Here is a 16165-nt window from a genome sequence, read left to right on the forward strand (position 1 = left end):
AATCCATGCTATGGGGTGTGTAATACTGAAGAAAATGAAGAAGACGCCATGTGATGTGAATAACGAGCGAGCCCGTCTTGGTTGACTCTCCAGCAAGTTATGCTAATTTTCTCCGAGTCGGTTTGTTGCATTGCTTGCCCGGTCGCTCAACTGACCTCACCCACCTGACCTGTCTGCTGGTAAATCGATGACGTGCGTTGTAAGGACTGATTTGGTGACCATGGATCACGGAAGGATTGAAGGAGATTGGGGAGGAAAATAGTTCATTTCTCACTCAATCTCCTCCAATCCTCTCATGATCCCCTTGTCACCAAATCAGCTCTAAGAGTGTTTGGTTTCTAAAGACTAATTTTTAATCTCTTTATTTTATTTTAGTTTTAAAATTTTTAAAATATAAAAACTAAAATTTTATTTTAGTTTCCGTATTTTTCAATTTAAAGATTAAAATAAAATATAATCAATGAACTAAAAATTACTCTATAAATTAAAAACTCTTTTAACCAATGTAATGCACGAGTCCACACGCCTAGGGCTGGGTGTTCGGTCTATTCGGGTTTGTGAAATTTCGGGTTCTGAAAAATGAGAACCGAAATTTTTAAAAATATTTTAGGAACCGAACTCGAATAGACTCACAATTTTGGTTCGGTCTATTCGGTCCACCGAATAGACCCGAATTGTAGAGAGACTAGTATATTTTGCTAAAATATATACAATAAATAATTAATTGAAAGTACTATTACTACAACAAGTGACTATAAAAATTAGCATACAAAGATATATATACTATCGTTAAGATGATATTATTATTTCTAGCTAATAAGTTCATAAATCATATAATAATACCATCACATATTAAGAGCTTTTTTATATTTCGGGATATTAGGTCTATTCGGGTTTTAAAGGTTAGGAACTGAACCCGAACCTATACCCCGAAATATAGCACATATAGAAACCGAACCCGAACCCGAAAACCTGAATAGACCGACAATTCGGTCTATTCGGGTTCGGTTCGGGTTCGGTTTTCGGTTTTAAAATGCCCACCCCTGCACACGCTTATGCGGTGTGTTGGCCCAAGCAAGCATCATGCACGCGAAGAAAATGATGAGCTTGTGGCGCACCGGTCCAGCTCCGGCGAGAGATGATAATGGGAAATTCTCCGTCGAGAAATAGTTCCTTATACCTGTCCCTGAGACATTTTTTTCCGTGGAGATCACTATGAACGTTTGTAAGGGACATTTCTTTTCTATTCTTGATCCCCGACGAGGATCCCCGATCCCATTTAAATTATAATTAGAACATATATCCTTTGTTATTAATGCACATTATTTGTACTTATACATATTGTTACATGTAAAAAATTATTATGTGTACATCAAAATAAATACATTTGTACAATGATTGATCTCTTAACAAGGTAATTATTTATTTTTATTATTAACTAGTATACGAAAACATCATCACGTGCAGGTTTAACGGGTCCTCGCAGGGAACAGGGATGAGGAATGCTTCCACGTCCTCATCCCCGATTACCCGTCAAGGGAAGATTTTCCCCGTTTACATTCCCGTGAAAGAAGAAAATTCTCCATCCCCGTCCCCTAAGGCCTTGTTCGTTTACACCAATCTACCTATGGATTAGCATGGATTGGAATTAAATCCATGTCACAATCTATCCCCAAAATAATCTAAGCCTACTCAAAAAAAATTTATTCGGTTAAACCCATCATGAATTATAACCCAAGGACACTGTCCGGTGGCACACCGGACAGTCCGGTGCGCCAGACCAGGGAGCACTTCGATTTTTGCTCCTTTCTTTTGAACCCTAACTTGTTCTTTTTATTGGTTTGTGTTGAACCTTTGACACCTGTAGAATGCATAATCTAGAGCAAACTAGTTAGTCAAATTATTTGTGTTGGACAATTCAACTACCAAAATTATTTAGGAAAAGGTTTGACCCTATTTCCCTTTCACGTTGCTATTATAAATGGCACTATACTACCAACTCCATAGTACTCGCAGTCAAGGTGAGGTACCTTCAAGGGTACGAAGCAATGTACCCGCGTAAGCAACAAAGAGCATTTCAACCAAAGTACAGCAGGTAATTACAAAGCACAGGACCGGCACACAGTAGGATCTCGACAATAGAGGACCCCTTTTACCTTTACGCACTCCCCCACGGGGATCCTTGTAACAAGCTCCTTCCTTGAACTATAAAAAGGAAGGGTCGGCTTCAACGACTAAGAGAGACACACAAGAAGAACAAACACGAGAAGGAGTAAGAGTCCCTAGAGCCTCGAAGCACTTAGACCTAGATGACCATAGCTCACGTCATACGATCCCGACCCACGCACACTCACACCAGAGTTTTTTGAACTTTTCTCTTTCTCGCCTGCTTGTAACCTCCTATTGAGCAACTTGGTGTCGATAGTGCAATACACGAAGACTAGAGTAGGGACATTCGACCCGAACCTGTATAACTCTTGCGTCCACCTCGCACATATATAATTTGGGCCTAGAACACACATTACAAATTTACTCGTTGTTGCTTACTCGAAACATCGACAGTTAGTGCCCCAGTTAGAGTCGTTGCGCGTTTTCGTCATCCTCATCATCAGGTACCGGATTGCCAGCCGCAACATTGACTGGGTCCCTAAGGCAACTATAAGTTTTAGGATCCTCGACTTTATTGTCACCACCGAGCAAGGACTGGTTAGGGCCCTCGCCCCTCAGTCTCCCCGGTCAACAACCTCGATACTGTCATGGAGGTGCTCGCGGGCCTCCGGCTCGATCCTCTATGGGGCCGTGTTCCGGAGTAGAAGTCATGTCCCCTCTCTGGCTTCGAAGAGCTGTTGCGCCAGTTCGTGATCTACATGGGACCTAGTCTGTCTTATGATGATCTGCGAACCTTCTCTTCCTGCTTTGTCAACATGATGACACAACTTGCCGAAGTAGGCTCAATCTCTTCGGACGCTCTCGCCAGGGACGCCTCGGCTGGGTTCCCGTCAGGCCTCCACAACGTTGCAGTAGCTATCGCCACCCCTCATGGCCAGGGGCCACATGCCCACCCCCAAAGACATCGAGTTTGTGGGGAAATCGACCTACGATATTCCCTGGATTTGAGTTCTGTCTCTAGCACCCCTTCAGGATTTGTTCGGTTGTACTCCAATCTATATGGATTGAATGAGATTGAGGGGATTTCAAGCCCTAATAAGTTAAAATATCTCTCAATCTATATAATCCCCTCCAATCTATATGGATTAGAAATAACCCAACAAGCCAGCGAGCCAAAGTCCTACGTGCGAATGCTTCGTGGCTAACACCCGGAAGGTCGCAACTCGAGTATGGACAACTTAGGAGAGACACTAGAGGAGATGTTGATGCCCGTGGCAGCTTCTGCCCCCACGCCTCGAACGGTCATAAGAGGGATGGACACGGACACGGGCCTGCCACCCGCACATCTTCGAGGCAATGGTGGGCGCATGCGCCATGGCACGCGATGTTCACAAGCGGATCCTGGAAGACGACGAGAGACCTCCGTGTTTTCTCCGCGCTATCCAGAACATTATATTGCCGCCGCGGCATCACTCTTCGACGGGCTTCCGGAACCCATAACCCTGGACGGGCGCAAGACCCAGCAAGAAATCCGAGGCTAGCTTGCTCAGCCTTGCAGCAGCAGGCCAAGAGCTTCATGTGTCAGCGATGTGGGCACCACGCCGGCCAGCGCACAGTTAATATAAACTTGCTGTATTATTTTATATAGAGAGAGTATAAGAACCCAACATACACACACTCAGCAACCGGCAACTCGCGTAGTACGTCAATCGATCAGACCACACACAACATGAAAATACTGGTAAGAATCAAGTAGAAAGAAGCGATGAACTGATATGTATCGTCACTCCGGGTCCGGCCGGGGGCGGCAACGCACGGGCGGCTCTGCTGACACTGCAGCCGGAGACGACGCGCGCAATGGCAAAACCCAGCAGCTCAGCAGAAGAGGTAGCCAGCGGCGGCCACAGCGAGCGTGCCGACAGCGAGCGCCGGGCCAGTCACGGCGGCGGCCCCGGTGGGGCCGGCGGGGGAGGGAGCCGGCGCCTCGGCCGCGGTGGCCACGCCGACGAGCGACGAGGCCACGACGGCGGCCGCGGCGGCCGCGGCGAGGATTCTGAGCCTCAGGGTGGCCGCCATCTCGCTAGCTGGCTTCTCGGTGGGTGCTCGAGAGATGGAAGGAGGAGCACAAAGCTCGCGAGCTGATGAACGTGTTGGGAGGGATGGGAAAAGGGCGGAAGGGAGAGGCCGGGCATATATAGGCGGTGTCCGGCGAGATCCTTGTTTTAGGCTTTTAGCTAGCCTTGGAAACGAGGATGATTAATTTGCGTTATTGGCTGGAGCTTCATGATTAGCTAGCTCTCGGGTGATTGCGTGGGTGGGCGGTATCTGAATGAAACTGTCAGTTTTGGTCTGTTGTGCGTGTCGGGACGAAGCCAGCACATGCATGTGCGCTGGCCAAGGTGTTGTCTGTGCTAGAGAGTAGTTAGTCACTCATCGGCATCAACGATGGAACTTGGAACGGTTCGGCAGCGGTGCCGGCGACGGCGTTGCTGAATGCTGATTCATTCGGGTGCCTTGTTCGAGTATGTCAAGAAAAAGACTAGCTGGTCGCCAAACGTTGGTTCTGGAGATCGTTTGTTTGGTTATATGTGATGTGAGCAACTGCTACGCAATTTCGTCCGCACGTAACGATGAAGTGGCCCGGCCATCAGGGCATCCCTCGTGCTGCCTCGTGTCTTCGCCGCGCTGGTTGCCGTCCGCCCTCCGCCATCCGCCCTATATATATATTTTCCCTACATTTTAGTTCTTTTACAAAAAAAAAATATTCATATTCATATCAATCGACGTCTAAGAGATCAGTGTCACGACCCATGACACTAAAGGAACATATATCGACACCATTGATCATTGACGTCAAGATAAAAGTTCCGACGATTTACATGACCGGTTGGCATGGCACATATGTGACAACATCTTGATGTCCGTAACGCGTCGTTGCACCGAGCTTGATGTCAGGACTAGTGATGTCAACCATTCGCGCTAGGATCTACAACGTCGGATATGAACGGTAGACTGTAGTTCCACACGCCTTTTTGGCCTAGGCGCTCATAAACGAACAAGGTCTAAGGGAATAGATTGTGGCATAGATTGTTAATACAGAGCTGGATTGGTGTAAACGAACAAGACCTAGGAGGCCGTTCGTTTCTAACAGTTTGGCTAGTTCTAGTCCTCGTTCGGGGAGGAACGAACAGGCCTGGTTTAGAATTTAGTGTACTCCATTATATATGTTCGTTTTGATCTAAACTAGAACAAAAACTGGCTCGATTTGAAATTTTTCTTCACTTCACAGCCCGGCACCGATCCCTGCCTCGTTCTCTCCGGATCACATCCGGCCACGACGGAGACACTGGCAGAGCAGGACGCGAGACACTCATCCAATGGAACCGAACAAGATTTGTATAATAATGTTCCTGGGCTGTATTGGGCTATTAGTTCCTCGGCTAGATTGATTCTTGGGCTGGATCGAGTGGTGCACTATTTCCTGGTCTGGAACCGTTTCCAGCCTAGAGGCCTTCATAGGCAGAAGTCATAGAAATATTATGCCCTTGGTGGAAAGATAACTTAATCCTCTTTAACCATGGAGTTGCAAATGCCGGCCAATTTGAGTATTTAAAAGAAAGGAACTGACAAATTCAGAAAGGTCCTCCTGCAAGGCACTCGTCGCACTGAGTTTAGTTTAAAGAATCAATCCATTTTAAATAGGGTGATACATTATAAGTCTATTCCATAAGTTTAATAGAATCAACGTATTCCTCATATTATTATTAATTATTAGCTTATAAATAATGAAATAGTGATGTATCAACTCATTCCAATCCACTAACAAAATAAGAAAGTAATACATGCTATTAGTGTTTGCTGCCTTCGTTAGGCCCTATTTGGTTACATTAATCCTAGGACTAAAGTTTAGTCTCTATCCTGTTTGGTTCCAGCGACTAGATAGATTCTAAAGGCAGTAAATGAAGTACACAATGACTAAAGTGCCCCTCTTCATATTGCCTGTACGGTGCAGATTCTTTATGCAATGGTAATTGGAGTAAATGGTGCCCTTTAGTTCCTTTTAACACCCATGTGAAGGACTAAGGACTAAAGTTAATTAGTCTCTACTATAATCCTTCCGTTTGACAAAAAAAAAAGAATAAACGAGACTAAGGATTAGTCCATATAACCAAAGGAGGCCTTATTCAAAGATTTCGTACACACATATACATCGTGTTGCGTTGCGCTTAAACAAGTGCATATGCAGTAAACATGCGCCGGATCCATGATCAGCATATGGAATTCTGGATCGGGCCATGTCCAACAAACTCTCTAACCCCGAGATCTGAACGCACAACTCACCGCTTGTACTAATTCAACGTAGTAGACACATATAGGCTGAAAAAAACATCATATATCACCAACAGAGGCGCGAAGTGCATGCGAACACACACGTATGCATGCGACATGTCTCTTGGGCTGGGACGGTGGCATGGCATGTGCTGCGGACTGCGGCCGGATCAGCTCACGAATATCACCGACGGGTCGCAGCAGCACTCGTCTATGAGGCAGCAGCAGCACAGAGCGGCGAGACTGCATTCATGTGTCCAAGATCGAGTGAAATGAGAAACATCGAACTGTTCAGATTATTTAGTGATGGTTTAGTTTTTATCCAAATACTAATTTTCCCCCCTCTCTCTCCAATGGGCCGGGTATAGCTAGTTTTCGTGCTCCAAAGCTAGATAGTAGATCGTGTGCGCGCGTGGCTGCTTACCATCCTTCAAGGAAGCTCGGCTCCCTCCTCGGCGGTGGAGGAGCTGCGTACTGGTACGGCGGCGGCGCCATCACCGGTGGTCCGTTGTTGTAGTACCCTGCGTTCCCAGGAGCATATACAGTCAAGCAATGCATGTATGTAACTGAATGAACGCGGTAGTAGTATAATCCGTTGTCTTCTGCTTCTGCATATAGCTTACCCTGGGGCGGCGGGTACGAGTACCCGTACCTGCGGTCGCTCATGCTGACGGGTGTGTGACCGTGTGACGACCCGCCTCCTTCTGCTCAGAGCTGAGAGCTTCCGGCCGGCGATGGCTGTGTGATGTCGTCCTCCCGTTATCCCGTGGAAGAGAGGAGCAGGGGGGGGGCCGGGGAGATAAATAGCTAGCTTCGCAACATAAAGTGCACAGCTTGCATTGCATTGGGAGGGAAGAGCATCTGCACTGTATGCTGCTAATTGCATTTCAAAGGCACTTGTTGAAGAGTCCAAAGCATCATATTATTCTCCCGTGCGTGCGTGCATGCGCCGCTGTCAGCGGATCGACGGCCGAACAGCACATGGATGGAAGGGAAGCTTCGTCAGAGCATTTTAATCTGTTGTGCATGCCATTTTGTCTGAAATCCCCTTCGGCCAGTTTTGCGCCCTTTTTCTGCTACTGCTTTTCTTATTCTCCTTCGCGGATTCCTGTCTCTAGCATTCAAGTTTTCTTTGTGTCTGCTGGGCGCCGTTGATGCGTGAGACCAGCGCTGCACCATGCATCGCGTGATCCAGCGAACACGAGCTTTGCCGTCACCGTTTTGATCTTGTCGTCCCATTAAAGCATCAGCTTGGAGATGGATTCTTTATTCCCTTCACACAATCAAGGCAGGTCCATCACACCGGATCACCATTCTCGACACCTTTCGGCGGCTACTTATGCTGGTTCGACTGCCACTTATCTGCATCGACTATACTATTATTCTACAGCTACATCACCACCACATCAGTTTTTTTATTAACCTAATTAAAACACAATATTTTTATTAAAACTAGTATAATTGACCGTGCGATGCAACGGACTCAATAGACCAGCGTGGTAGATCATTCCCACAAAAGATACTCATAAAAAATAAATTTAATATTAAATTGAACATATGGTTCACATACCAAATATTCAATTGATAAAAACAAATATTATATTTTACCTTAGCCAAAAGGCCGAGAAAATTGTGAGTTAAAAAAGAGTCTGACTCCTTTTCTTATAGCTCGCTCGGTCGATCGTCGTAGCGAGGTGGTATTATGTGGGAGTAGAGATGAAAACAGTTTCATTTTTTGGAATTTTGGAAACGGTTTTCAATTTTTTCGAACGGATTCATCGGTAATTATGGAATCGATTGTCGGAAATTAGTATCAAAGTTGGTGTGTCGTTTTACCGACGTTTCCTTCAGTTACCGAAATTACTTGGAATTTCCCAAATTCAGGTCTCGGATTTTTCCGAGAAATGGTTTCGGAATTTTCCGGAATTCCAAAACCCATTTTTATTTTTTTATCAGATTAATCAGTAAGAGTAATTTTCGAAAAGAGTAATTTTCGAAAATGGAATCGGTTATCGGAATTTTGTGAAGTTGTTATATTGTGAATTGTGAACTTGTTATGCATGTGATTTGGGAACTTGTCATCTTTGAGAACTTGTCAACTCGTGAATTGTAAACTTGGAATCTTTATGAACTTGTTTTATTTTCAACTTGTGATAATTATGATATTGTTATACTGTGAACTCGTTATATTGAGAGATTTCCATATTGCTTTCTGTCACTTCAATGTATAAGCAGTTATTTAGAAACTGTGATAGTGAAGACAATAGACAAATGTGGAAAGCCAAATTTTTCTTAAAAATCAAGATTTTCATGTGGCTAACCTTACAAGATGCTATTTCGATCTAAGATAATCTTCTCAAAAGAAAATTAGACGGAAAGTCCTACCTTGTGCTTTTTGTCAGGAGGAGGAATCTGTTAACCGCTTACTCTTTGATTGCCCCGTGAGCAAGTATGTTTGAACTTTGAAGTATTCGAATTCACATCTTTGGGGGTATCGACGAGACCTAACTCATTTGCACAGTTCTAGGTTTAAACCAATTGATGCTTACCGAGTGGCAAACATGTTATTTTGTTGGTTTAGCTATGGTGTGTTGGACTACAATCGGCTGTTCCTACTGCTGCAGCTACAATCCGTAGAGATAAAATACTGTAGAAGTCGTAAACGCAGTGAACAAGCCAACTTAGGTGAAGGCGCTTATTGAAATCTTGAGTTTGATTTGTTCTATGTTAACATATTAGGCAGGGCTCCAAAAAACTGTCATCTTGGCATAGGTGGTGCATGACACAGATGTCTTAAAAAAAGACGGCTTTGTACTTTCATCACCAAGGACGGACGGATGGAGGTGACAACACGATGACGATTGTTTGAGTAGAATGGTTGCGTCGAAGACGAATGAGGTTTTCTGAAGCGTGGACACAACTTGTGTTTTATTGATGCCATCTGGAAATGTGATAAGAGTAGTTATGGTGCGTTTGGTTGGACGCTTTGTTTTGTTGGTTTTTGGTTAGACGCTTTGTTTTGCAATGTACCATTGTGGATTGCTTTTAACCCTAGGTTTGCCGTTTTGCGTCAGCTGGGTTGATGCCTTGATGGCCAGCGTCCGTCTTGTGTCGGTTGGATGAATTCTTTAGGCTGTCTCTAGCAGCGTTCTCTAAATTTCATTCTCTAAAGGAATATTCTCTGTCCTTTACAGCACCCTCTAAACGATTCTACTCTCTATATTTTTTCGTCTCCAGCAACGTCCCCTAAATTTGGTTCTCTATATCTACAGTGTTACCAAATTTCAATAATCTACATTATTTTTTAAGCGTTCTCTAAATTTCATCCTCTATATCCCATCCTCTATAACAAAATATTTTTTAAATAAACTTATACTATTAAACAAAGGGCTTAACATCAGTACGGGGCTACTCTTGTTGTTTAAGCAGGACATCCACAACAGGGTTGCTGCAAGCTGGTTTGAGCATATCGTCGAACACCTTCTGCACGTCGTCTCTAGCATCGTCTCCACTAGTTGCCACACTTGGTCTGTTGCATGATTGGCTTATTCAAGTCAGGAGAGCATAGGGGAGGATGAGGAGATGGAGCACGACTTTGATGGCGAGCGGCGACAGTGGCGACTGTGCGGTCTGCGGCGTCCTCGGCTGCTCCCCCTGCGCACAGGAAGAAGCTACGTAACCAGTGCTCCACCGTGGATTCGTGAGCTCGTGTACTCGGTGACTCGGCGAAGTGAACGACCGTGGAGAAGATGACCAGCAAGTGCAGTCAAAACTCGGAACGATGAAGCGATTCGAAGAGGAATAGTGTACCGCTGTGTGGATAGAGGACGCATAGTGAACCACTACATTTAGCGGCAGCCACGAACGAACGCTATCTTAGCGGACGCAATAGCGAGCGTTGTTGGACGCCTTGCGGACGTTAACAGACGCTAAATTTAGCGTACCGAACGCTAAAGCGTCCGTTGCTGGAGAGTCTTATGTTCACGCCAACAAGGTTTTTCGCTAGGTTTGATGCATGAATACTGTTGTTACAAACGCCTATAATTCCACTGCTTTTGAGTAATGAAATTCGGCTCTGCTGCTGTAGAAAAACAATAGCATCCAAATTTTATGGCGGATAAAAATTTGAGAGCACGACCAAACAGAGAGACGGAAGAAGAACCGGGCTGCAATTTGAGAAAAAAAAGGAGGCCGTACTACATGAACAATAGACCTTTCATTTTCTGTATGTACAGTAAGAATGCTCAGGCCATGCCAACTCTTCGTCCATACGACTAACCGACTAGCGCAGCAGGGATGGCGACGTCTCTACCTCTGAATACGCCGTGGCAATAATAATCAAATCACGATGTCAGCTGGCTCGCCTGCTATCTACGTGAGCCAGTGCCGAAAATGAGCATATGCACAAGCATGGTGACGATCCCGGCTGGTATCAAGCTCTTGTAAGATGCGCGCCGTGCGGAGCCGTTCACGTCGAACTGCCCAGTGTTCACGTACTGGTTCTTCCCTGATGACGTCGTCACGTTCACCGACATTGAACCTGCCAAGAGATAGCGTTAGCCACAAAGAAATGGGGCCAATGGAGTGACAAGGAAATGGGGGTGACAGATGACGGTAACGAAGAACTAAGGAACATCCAGATTGGTTAAGAAGAATCAGGGGCTTACAATCGTAGTCCGCCCAGCCCATGCGCATGTTTGCCAAGTCATACACGAATATCTTATCCTTTAAAACAAGATCTGAGACAAGAGGAACCACACAGTTAGCACCAAACAAGAAACAGTCAGGCTTCAGATAAGTTACATATATAATAATAGCACCGGTGAGAAAATAATGAGTCTCCGCAGAGGTATTATCATGTGGTTGGACATTTATGCACGTAAGTCTTTATTTTGCTATCAGTGTAAAGCTCAAACTTATATCCTAGAGCTTAATGCATGTTCTTGATTTATTTCGTAAAACCATATCATGTAACAGCAGCCTGAAATCATATAGCTAGATGCGCAATCTAAATTGGTTAACTGTGTCCAGAGTTAGACTGGCTAACCTCCGAGTATAGTTATTTCTTGGCCCTGGTTCCTTTGCCAACCAATGCACCACAATACACTGTTGTCCTGCAACCACAATTGACAAGGTATTATAGCACTTGAGACAGCCTCTCCAAGAAACAGTTAACCCAGATATACGGCGGTGACTTACAACAGAAGCCTGCTGTAAAAGATAGTTCTCTGGCTTCACCGACATCGCAACACCACCCATAAAATAAAGGGTTACGGTTGGAAACGATGAGTCAACGCTGCCAAATGGTGAGAACATTTATAAGGAACCCAGGACCACAAACCATAACAGCAGTTAATTTGATTCCCAGAAAGAAAAGTAAACCTGCTGGAAGTGATAAAGCATTGGCTTCCTTTGCTGACTAGAGAACGCACAGATGGAGAGACTGCAGCAGCTATCTGCAGGTATGAACAAAGACAGTTAATGATCACGTCACAGAATTAGTAAGAAATGTAGACGCACTGTGTATGGCCACTATAAGGAAAAGATTGTGTACCATATGAAACTCACCGCACTAACAAATGGATCGTAGGCTCCATCTGCAAGGTATGCCAATGTTGTTCCTGAATCCACGATTGTTCCTTGTGTATTTGATGTTGTAAACAAGGAGGAATCAATGGGCAGCTTTTGACCATTGACAGCAATGCTTTCCAGATTTAAGTTGTAATGAGGCCTATATTTCATTTCAAATGTTGGAATAAGCACTGGTTAGTATCAGGAATACATGCGAGGCTCCAGAACTTCTCAATGCCAGAAATGGTTGTTCAAGAGCCAACATAACATAAACTATATTGCTAGATGTCACGGTTCATAAGCATATATTGCCATATTTAAAGAATATCACAACAGTCGCAGTAGAATGGTGCTGAAACATAAGATAGCATGCAGATTTGTGAAGTTTTACACCCAAAAGAAATTCCAAGGAAAGAAACTTACTGTGATGGAACAAGTGGAGTATACACTAATCCTGGCTCCACAATTTCACCAAGCACAAGAATGCCACCACCATTATCCGAACCTTTCAGGCAATGAGAGAACACCTTAGGGGACACCCCAAGAGAGTTAAGTTGCGAAATTACAGACAGTTGATGCTGTCCGAACCCAAAAATTCCATCAACTGCCCTATCTGCCTTTGTCAGGTCTCCTGACTGTGAGTTGCTACATCTGCTTGGAAGAAATTGAAACATTCATGAGCCGGTAAATAATTGTCTACTGATAATCTTGGTAGAAGAAAAAAAATCAGAGTTAGGGTAATGAGTAAACAAAACTGCAACCTTGAAGCTGGCTAATAGAGGAACAAGAAACTATTTTTCAACTCCAAATGGCAACTTGAGCAAAATAACATCAGGTACTTTCAATTATTAAAATGATATAAGACTCCAAGGAAACTGTACCCGAAAACAATAGAGGCAGACGAATTGGCGGTCTGCTCGTTTCCCATGACAGTTTCGAAAAACATCGTGTCAGACACATAGTACCCTGATGTGCCACTCCCATCACCATAGGTGAAAGTGTACCCACAAGGGCTGCTTTGGGAATTTGAGGTTTGACAGATTGCTTCCCCTGTTTGGAAGCCAGCTGTACATCTGTCATCAGAGCATGTTATTCTGGATGCTGTTGATGAAGAGTCAGGGTTGAAGGACTCTAGCTGGATCTGAGGAACAAAAAAAGCAACTATTCGATCAGGAGTACCCTGGCTAACAAGTAACAATGCGTAGAAATTTATGCATTTGTTAAAATTCAAAAATAAGAAGCTGGCCTCACATTGAGTCCACTTGATGTCGGGCAACCAGTGCAAGGACTGCAAGTGACCCACAATATATCACTCCCAGTGTCAATCTGGACGAAGAATTCCTTTGCCGGGTTTCCTAATTTCACCCGGGTAAAATAAAGCCTGCAAATTCAAATCAAACTTTAGCAGACAAATAGGCAACTACAACTAGAATATGTTAAATAGAAGACAGAAGAAAAAAAAATGTATTCCTGTTATATCAAATACCAACAAGCCCAGTCTCAGAATGAAAATTGGAATGAATTGGTGAAATGATAATACCACAGTTTGCTGATCAATCACCAGCACAGCAGTATGTGTTGGGTAACAGATTGAGATGTGTATCCTAAATAATTTGAGGATAGAAGGGAACAGCATGCTTGTGCGATAATAGTGGATTTTCAATGATGACTTCAATAAGGTGTTAAACTGGTCAGGAATTTACTATTAGGGGAGTGGTCTAAACATATGCGCCCCACAAACATCGCCAAAAATACATTGAGCCGTTGATGAAAATAAATTTGCTACTCCTAAATCTTGTAAACGGAAACCAGAACGATGCCCTGGCACCAGACGCTACCTGTCTATGTCACTATGATTGATGGCTACGAATACCCTGCAAATAACCTTGTTTCTGCAGCTTGCTCGATTTTTGCTCCACAAACTTCTTCCTACTCTGAAAGTCTAAATTTGGGCGTTCAAGAAATAGGATGGAAGCGTAACGGAAGGGAGAAATCCTGAGTTGCCGTCTTAGGAAATCTATTTGTTTCCCGCCGAAGGAGTTGACCTTAGCCAAAAGCAACGGAGGAGAAATGAAATAAGCAAGGATTGCGTTGAACAGACTCACTGTGGAACCGATTCTACAAAACTATATGATCCAAAAGTGTGAAGGCAGTAAAGCACAGCGCAGTGAATCCTTTTCCGTATAGGATTTCAGTAACATGCGAATCCATTAGGATTGGGTTACGTATGGAAAGACACGACTAGATCAATGAAATGCACCACGCAAGATCTCATTTTTAACATAGCTTCATGATTGGGATGAAACGAATGAATCTAAGAATTGAAGCGAAACTGAACTGAACTCGCAAAAAAAAAACCAAAAACCAACGAAAAATTAAAGGAAAAGTAACTCAACGAACTTCGTAGAATGCACGCAAAAATCCACCAGCAAAAATCCACCTGAGTTAACAGCATAAAGAATCGAATCAGCATCGGCAAATCATCAAATGGGAAAAGGAATAGCACAAGCAGCCTAGCCGACGAACTGCTTGATGGCTCGCCGCCCGAACCAAAAAAAAAACGAAAAGGCTCGAATTTCCCACGCTTCCACGAATCGCCAACAGCTGACCCAATCCCAACCGAACCTAAACCACCACCAGACAACACAGAGGAAAGCGGAGACGGCAGCTCACCCACCCGACCATGTACGGATTGGCGGAGCCCTCGACGGGGAAGTCCACCACGCCGGCTACGCCCCCGAGCAGCCTCCTCCTCGAAACCCGGTGCCGCGCGGCGTCCCGCCGCCTGAGTTCCTCCAGGGGCACCCCCTGGTGCGGAACCGCGCGCTGCAACCGCAGCGCCGCCGGTAACGGCGCTGCCGACTCCGCCGCGGCCGCGGCCGCGGCCACGGCGGCGGCCGCCACGAGAAGAAGCGCCGCCACCGCTACCTCCGGCGGCCTCATCGGGAGAGCCAGCCGCAGCGGGTGCCGGGCAGGAGGGGGGCGGTCCCCGACACCAGACGCGGGGAGCAGGACCGAGCGCGGCTGCTCTGCTGCTCGTGTGGCCGTAGCAAAGTTTTGCGGCTCCTTCTCGCGACGAGCCCCTCGGAAGAGACGCAAATTCTACGGCACGGCGTATATAACGCCTCCTCGAGACCCGAATTTGCGAAGGAGTTGGGAGTTGAGAGGGTTAAGTGTGAAAGGGAGGGGGAAAGGATTACGTGTGGGCTGCTGTGTACGCGCCCGGCGGCCTCTCCATTCGGCTTCGTTGCGCCACTTTTATAATGTGGACTGCTTTTCTTCGTCTTTGGCATGGCCTCTTCCTGTTTCTGGTCGTCTTTCTTTCCTGCCTTTGACCAAAGTGATGGGTTTGATTTGTTTTTCAATAATGCTCTGGTTTGTTCAAAGAGGGGCTGCTAAATTATGAGGTCATGGATTGGAAAATTGATCAGTATTTTTAATATCAAATTGTTTATTTGGATAGGGCAGGGATGTATATTATATACACAATAATATGCATCGGATCAAAGTTCAATATCTTTGCTAAATATTAAAGTTGCATATATTTTTTAAAACTTTTGCAATCCTGTCATTGACAGTTTGACACATTGAATCATCGACAACAAATAACATGGAGCCATCTATGTCCAGGGTGGTGGCATTAAAAGGATTTCGATATGTCACGCGAGCTCGTCCTCCTCTGATTGATGTGTGTGTTTCTCCTCGTCTCCGGCAATTCGCGCACGTGCGTCAGGAATAACAATGAGCTGGAGGTTTGGACGGATAGAGGATACACAGTAAATTGTCAAATGTAACGGCTGAAGTACAAGCGCTATAATTTAGCGGACATGATAGAGGACGCTGTTGGACGGCTTCACGAGGATGAGAAACGTTGAATATAGTGTACGTAACCATTTGCAGTCTCTTGCTGGAGAATGCCTAAAATTGCAGTTGATGCTAGGCTAAGCTAGGTGTTTAGGACATGCAATCTCGAGATTGATAATCTATACAAGTATATAGGATCTGTTTGATTTCTAGTGACTGATTTTTAGTCTTTTTATTTTAGTCTTTAAATTATCAAACACAGAGACTAAAAGCGTCTCCAAGAGACTCTTCATTTTTTTGCTCTATATTTAACTATTTATTTGCCTTGTCATAAAAATTACATTTTATATAG

The 16165-nt window shown here is 44.8% G+C and overlaps 2 protein-coding genes and 1 pseudogene across 2 annotated transcripts; all 3 read right to left on the reverse strand.

The window, feature by feature from the left end:
• Positions 1 to 6269: 6269 nt before the first annotated feature.
• Positions 6270 to 7206, reverse strand: LOC100280992 (uncharacterized). Its single transcript, NM_001159456.2, has 3 exons — positions 7062 to 7206; positions 6863 to 6959; positions 6270 to 6681 (listed from the first exon to the last, which is right to left on the reverse strand). The coding sequence occupies exons 1-3, from the start codon at positions 7102 to 7104 to the stop codon at positions 6609 to 6611; spliced, it is 213 nt and encodes a 70-aa protein (NP_001152928.1). The 5' UTR covers positions 7105 to 7206; the 3' UTR covers positions 6270 to 6608.
• A 687-nt stretch (positions 7207 to 7893) lies between these two features.
• Positions 7894 to 8072, reverse strand: LOC111590069 (uncharacterized; annotated as a pseudogene).
• A 2541-nt stretch (positions 8073 to 10613) lies between these two features.
• On the reverse strand, positions 10614 to 15175 carry LOC100283967 (uncharacterized). The gene is made up of 10 exons (NM_001371966.1): positions 14687 to 15175; positions 13261 to 13390; positions 12891 to 13150; positions 12433 to 12660; positions 12007 to 12169; positions 11821 to 11894; positions 11638 to 11734; positions 11486 to 11552; positions 11106 to 11177; positions 10614 to 10978 (listed from the first exon to the last, which is right to left on the reverse strand). The coding sequence occupies exons 1-10, from the start codon at positions 14950 to 14952 to the stop codon at positions 10806 to 10808; spliced, it is 1530 nt and encodes a 509-aa protein (NP_001358895.1). The 5' UTR covers positions 14953 to 15175; the 3' UTR covers positions 10614 to 10805.
• Between the last annotated feature and the right edge of the window lie 990 nt (positions 15176 to 16165).

The sequence above is a fragment of the Zea mays genome, chromosome 8 (assembly GCF_902167145.1).
Source record: "Zea mays cultivar B73 chromosome 8, Zm-B73-REFERENCE-NAM-5.0, whole genome shotgun sequence".
NCBI lineage: Eukaryota > Viridiplantae > Streptophyta > Magnoliopsida > Poales > Poaceae > Zea > Zea mays.

Coding starts and splice junctions, on each gene's coding strand:
- LOC100283967 (NM_001371966.1), bottom strand. CDS start 14,952: ATGAGGCCGCCGGAGGTAGCGGTGGCGGCGCTTCTTCTCGTGGCGGCC. Junction 11,895..12,006: donor ACGATCCATTTGTTAGTGCG/GTGAGTTTCATA, acceptor TCATACCTGCAG/ATAGCTGCTGCAGTCTCTCC. Junction 11,735..11,820: donor TGCTTTATCACTTCCAGCAG/GTTTACTTTTCT, acceptor ACCATTTGGCAG/CGTTGACTCATCGTTTCCAA.
- LOC100280992 (NM_001159456.2), bottom strand. CDS start 7,104: ATGAGCGACCGCAGGTACGGGTACTCGTACCCGCCGCCCCAGG. Junction 6,960..7,061: donor CTCGTACCCGCCGCCCCAGG/GTAAGCTATATG, acceptor CTGGGAACGCAG/GGTACTACAACAACGGACCA. Junction 6,682..6,862: donor CCGAGCTTCCTTGAAGGATG/GTAAGCAGCCAC, acceptor ACATGAATGCAG/TCTCGCCGCTCTGTGCTGCT.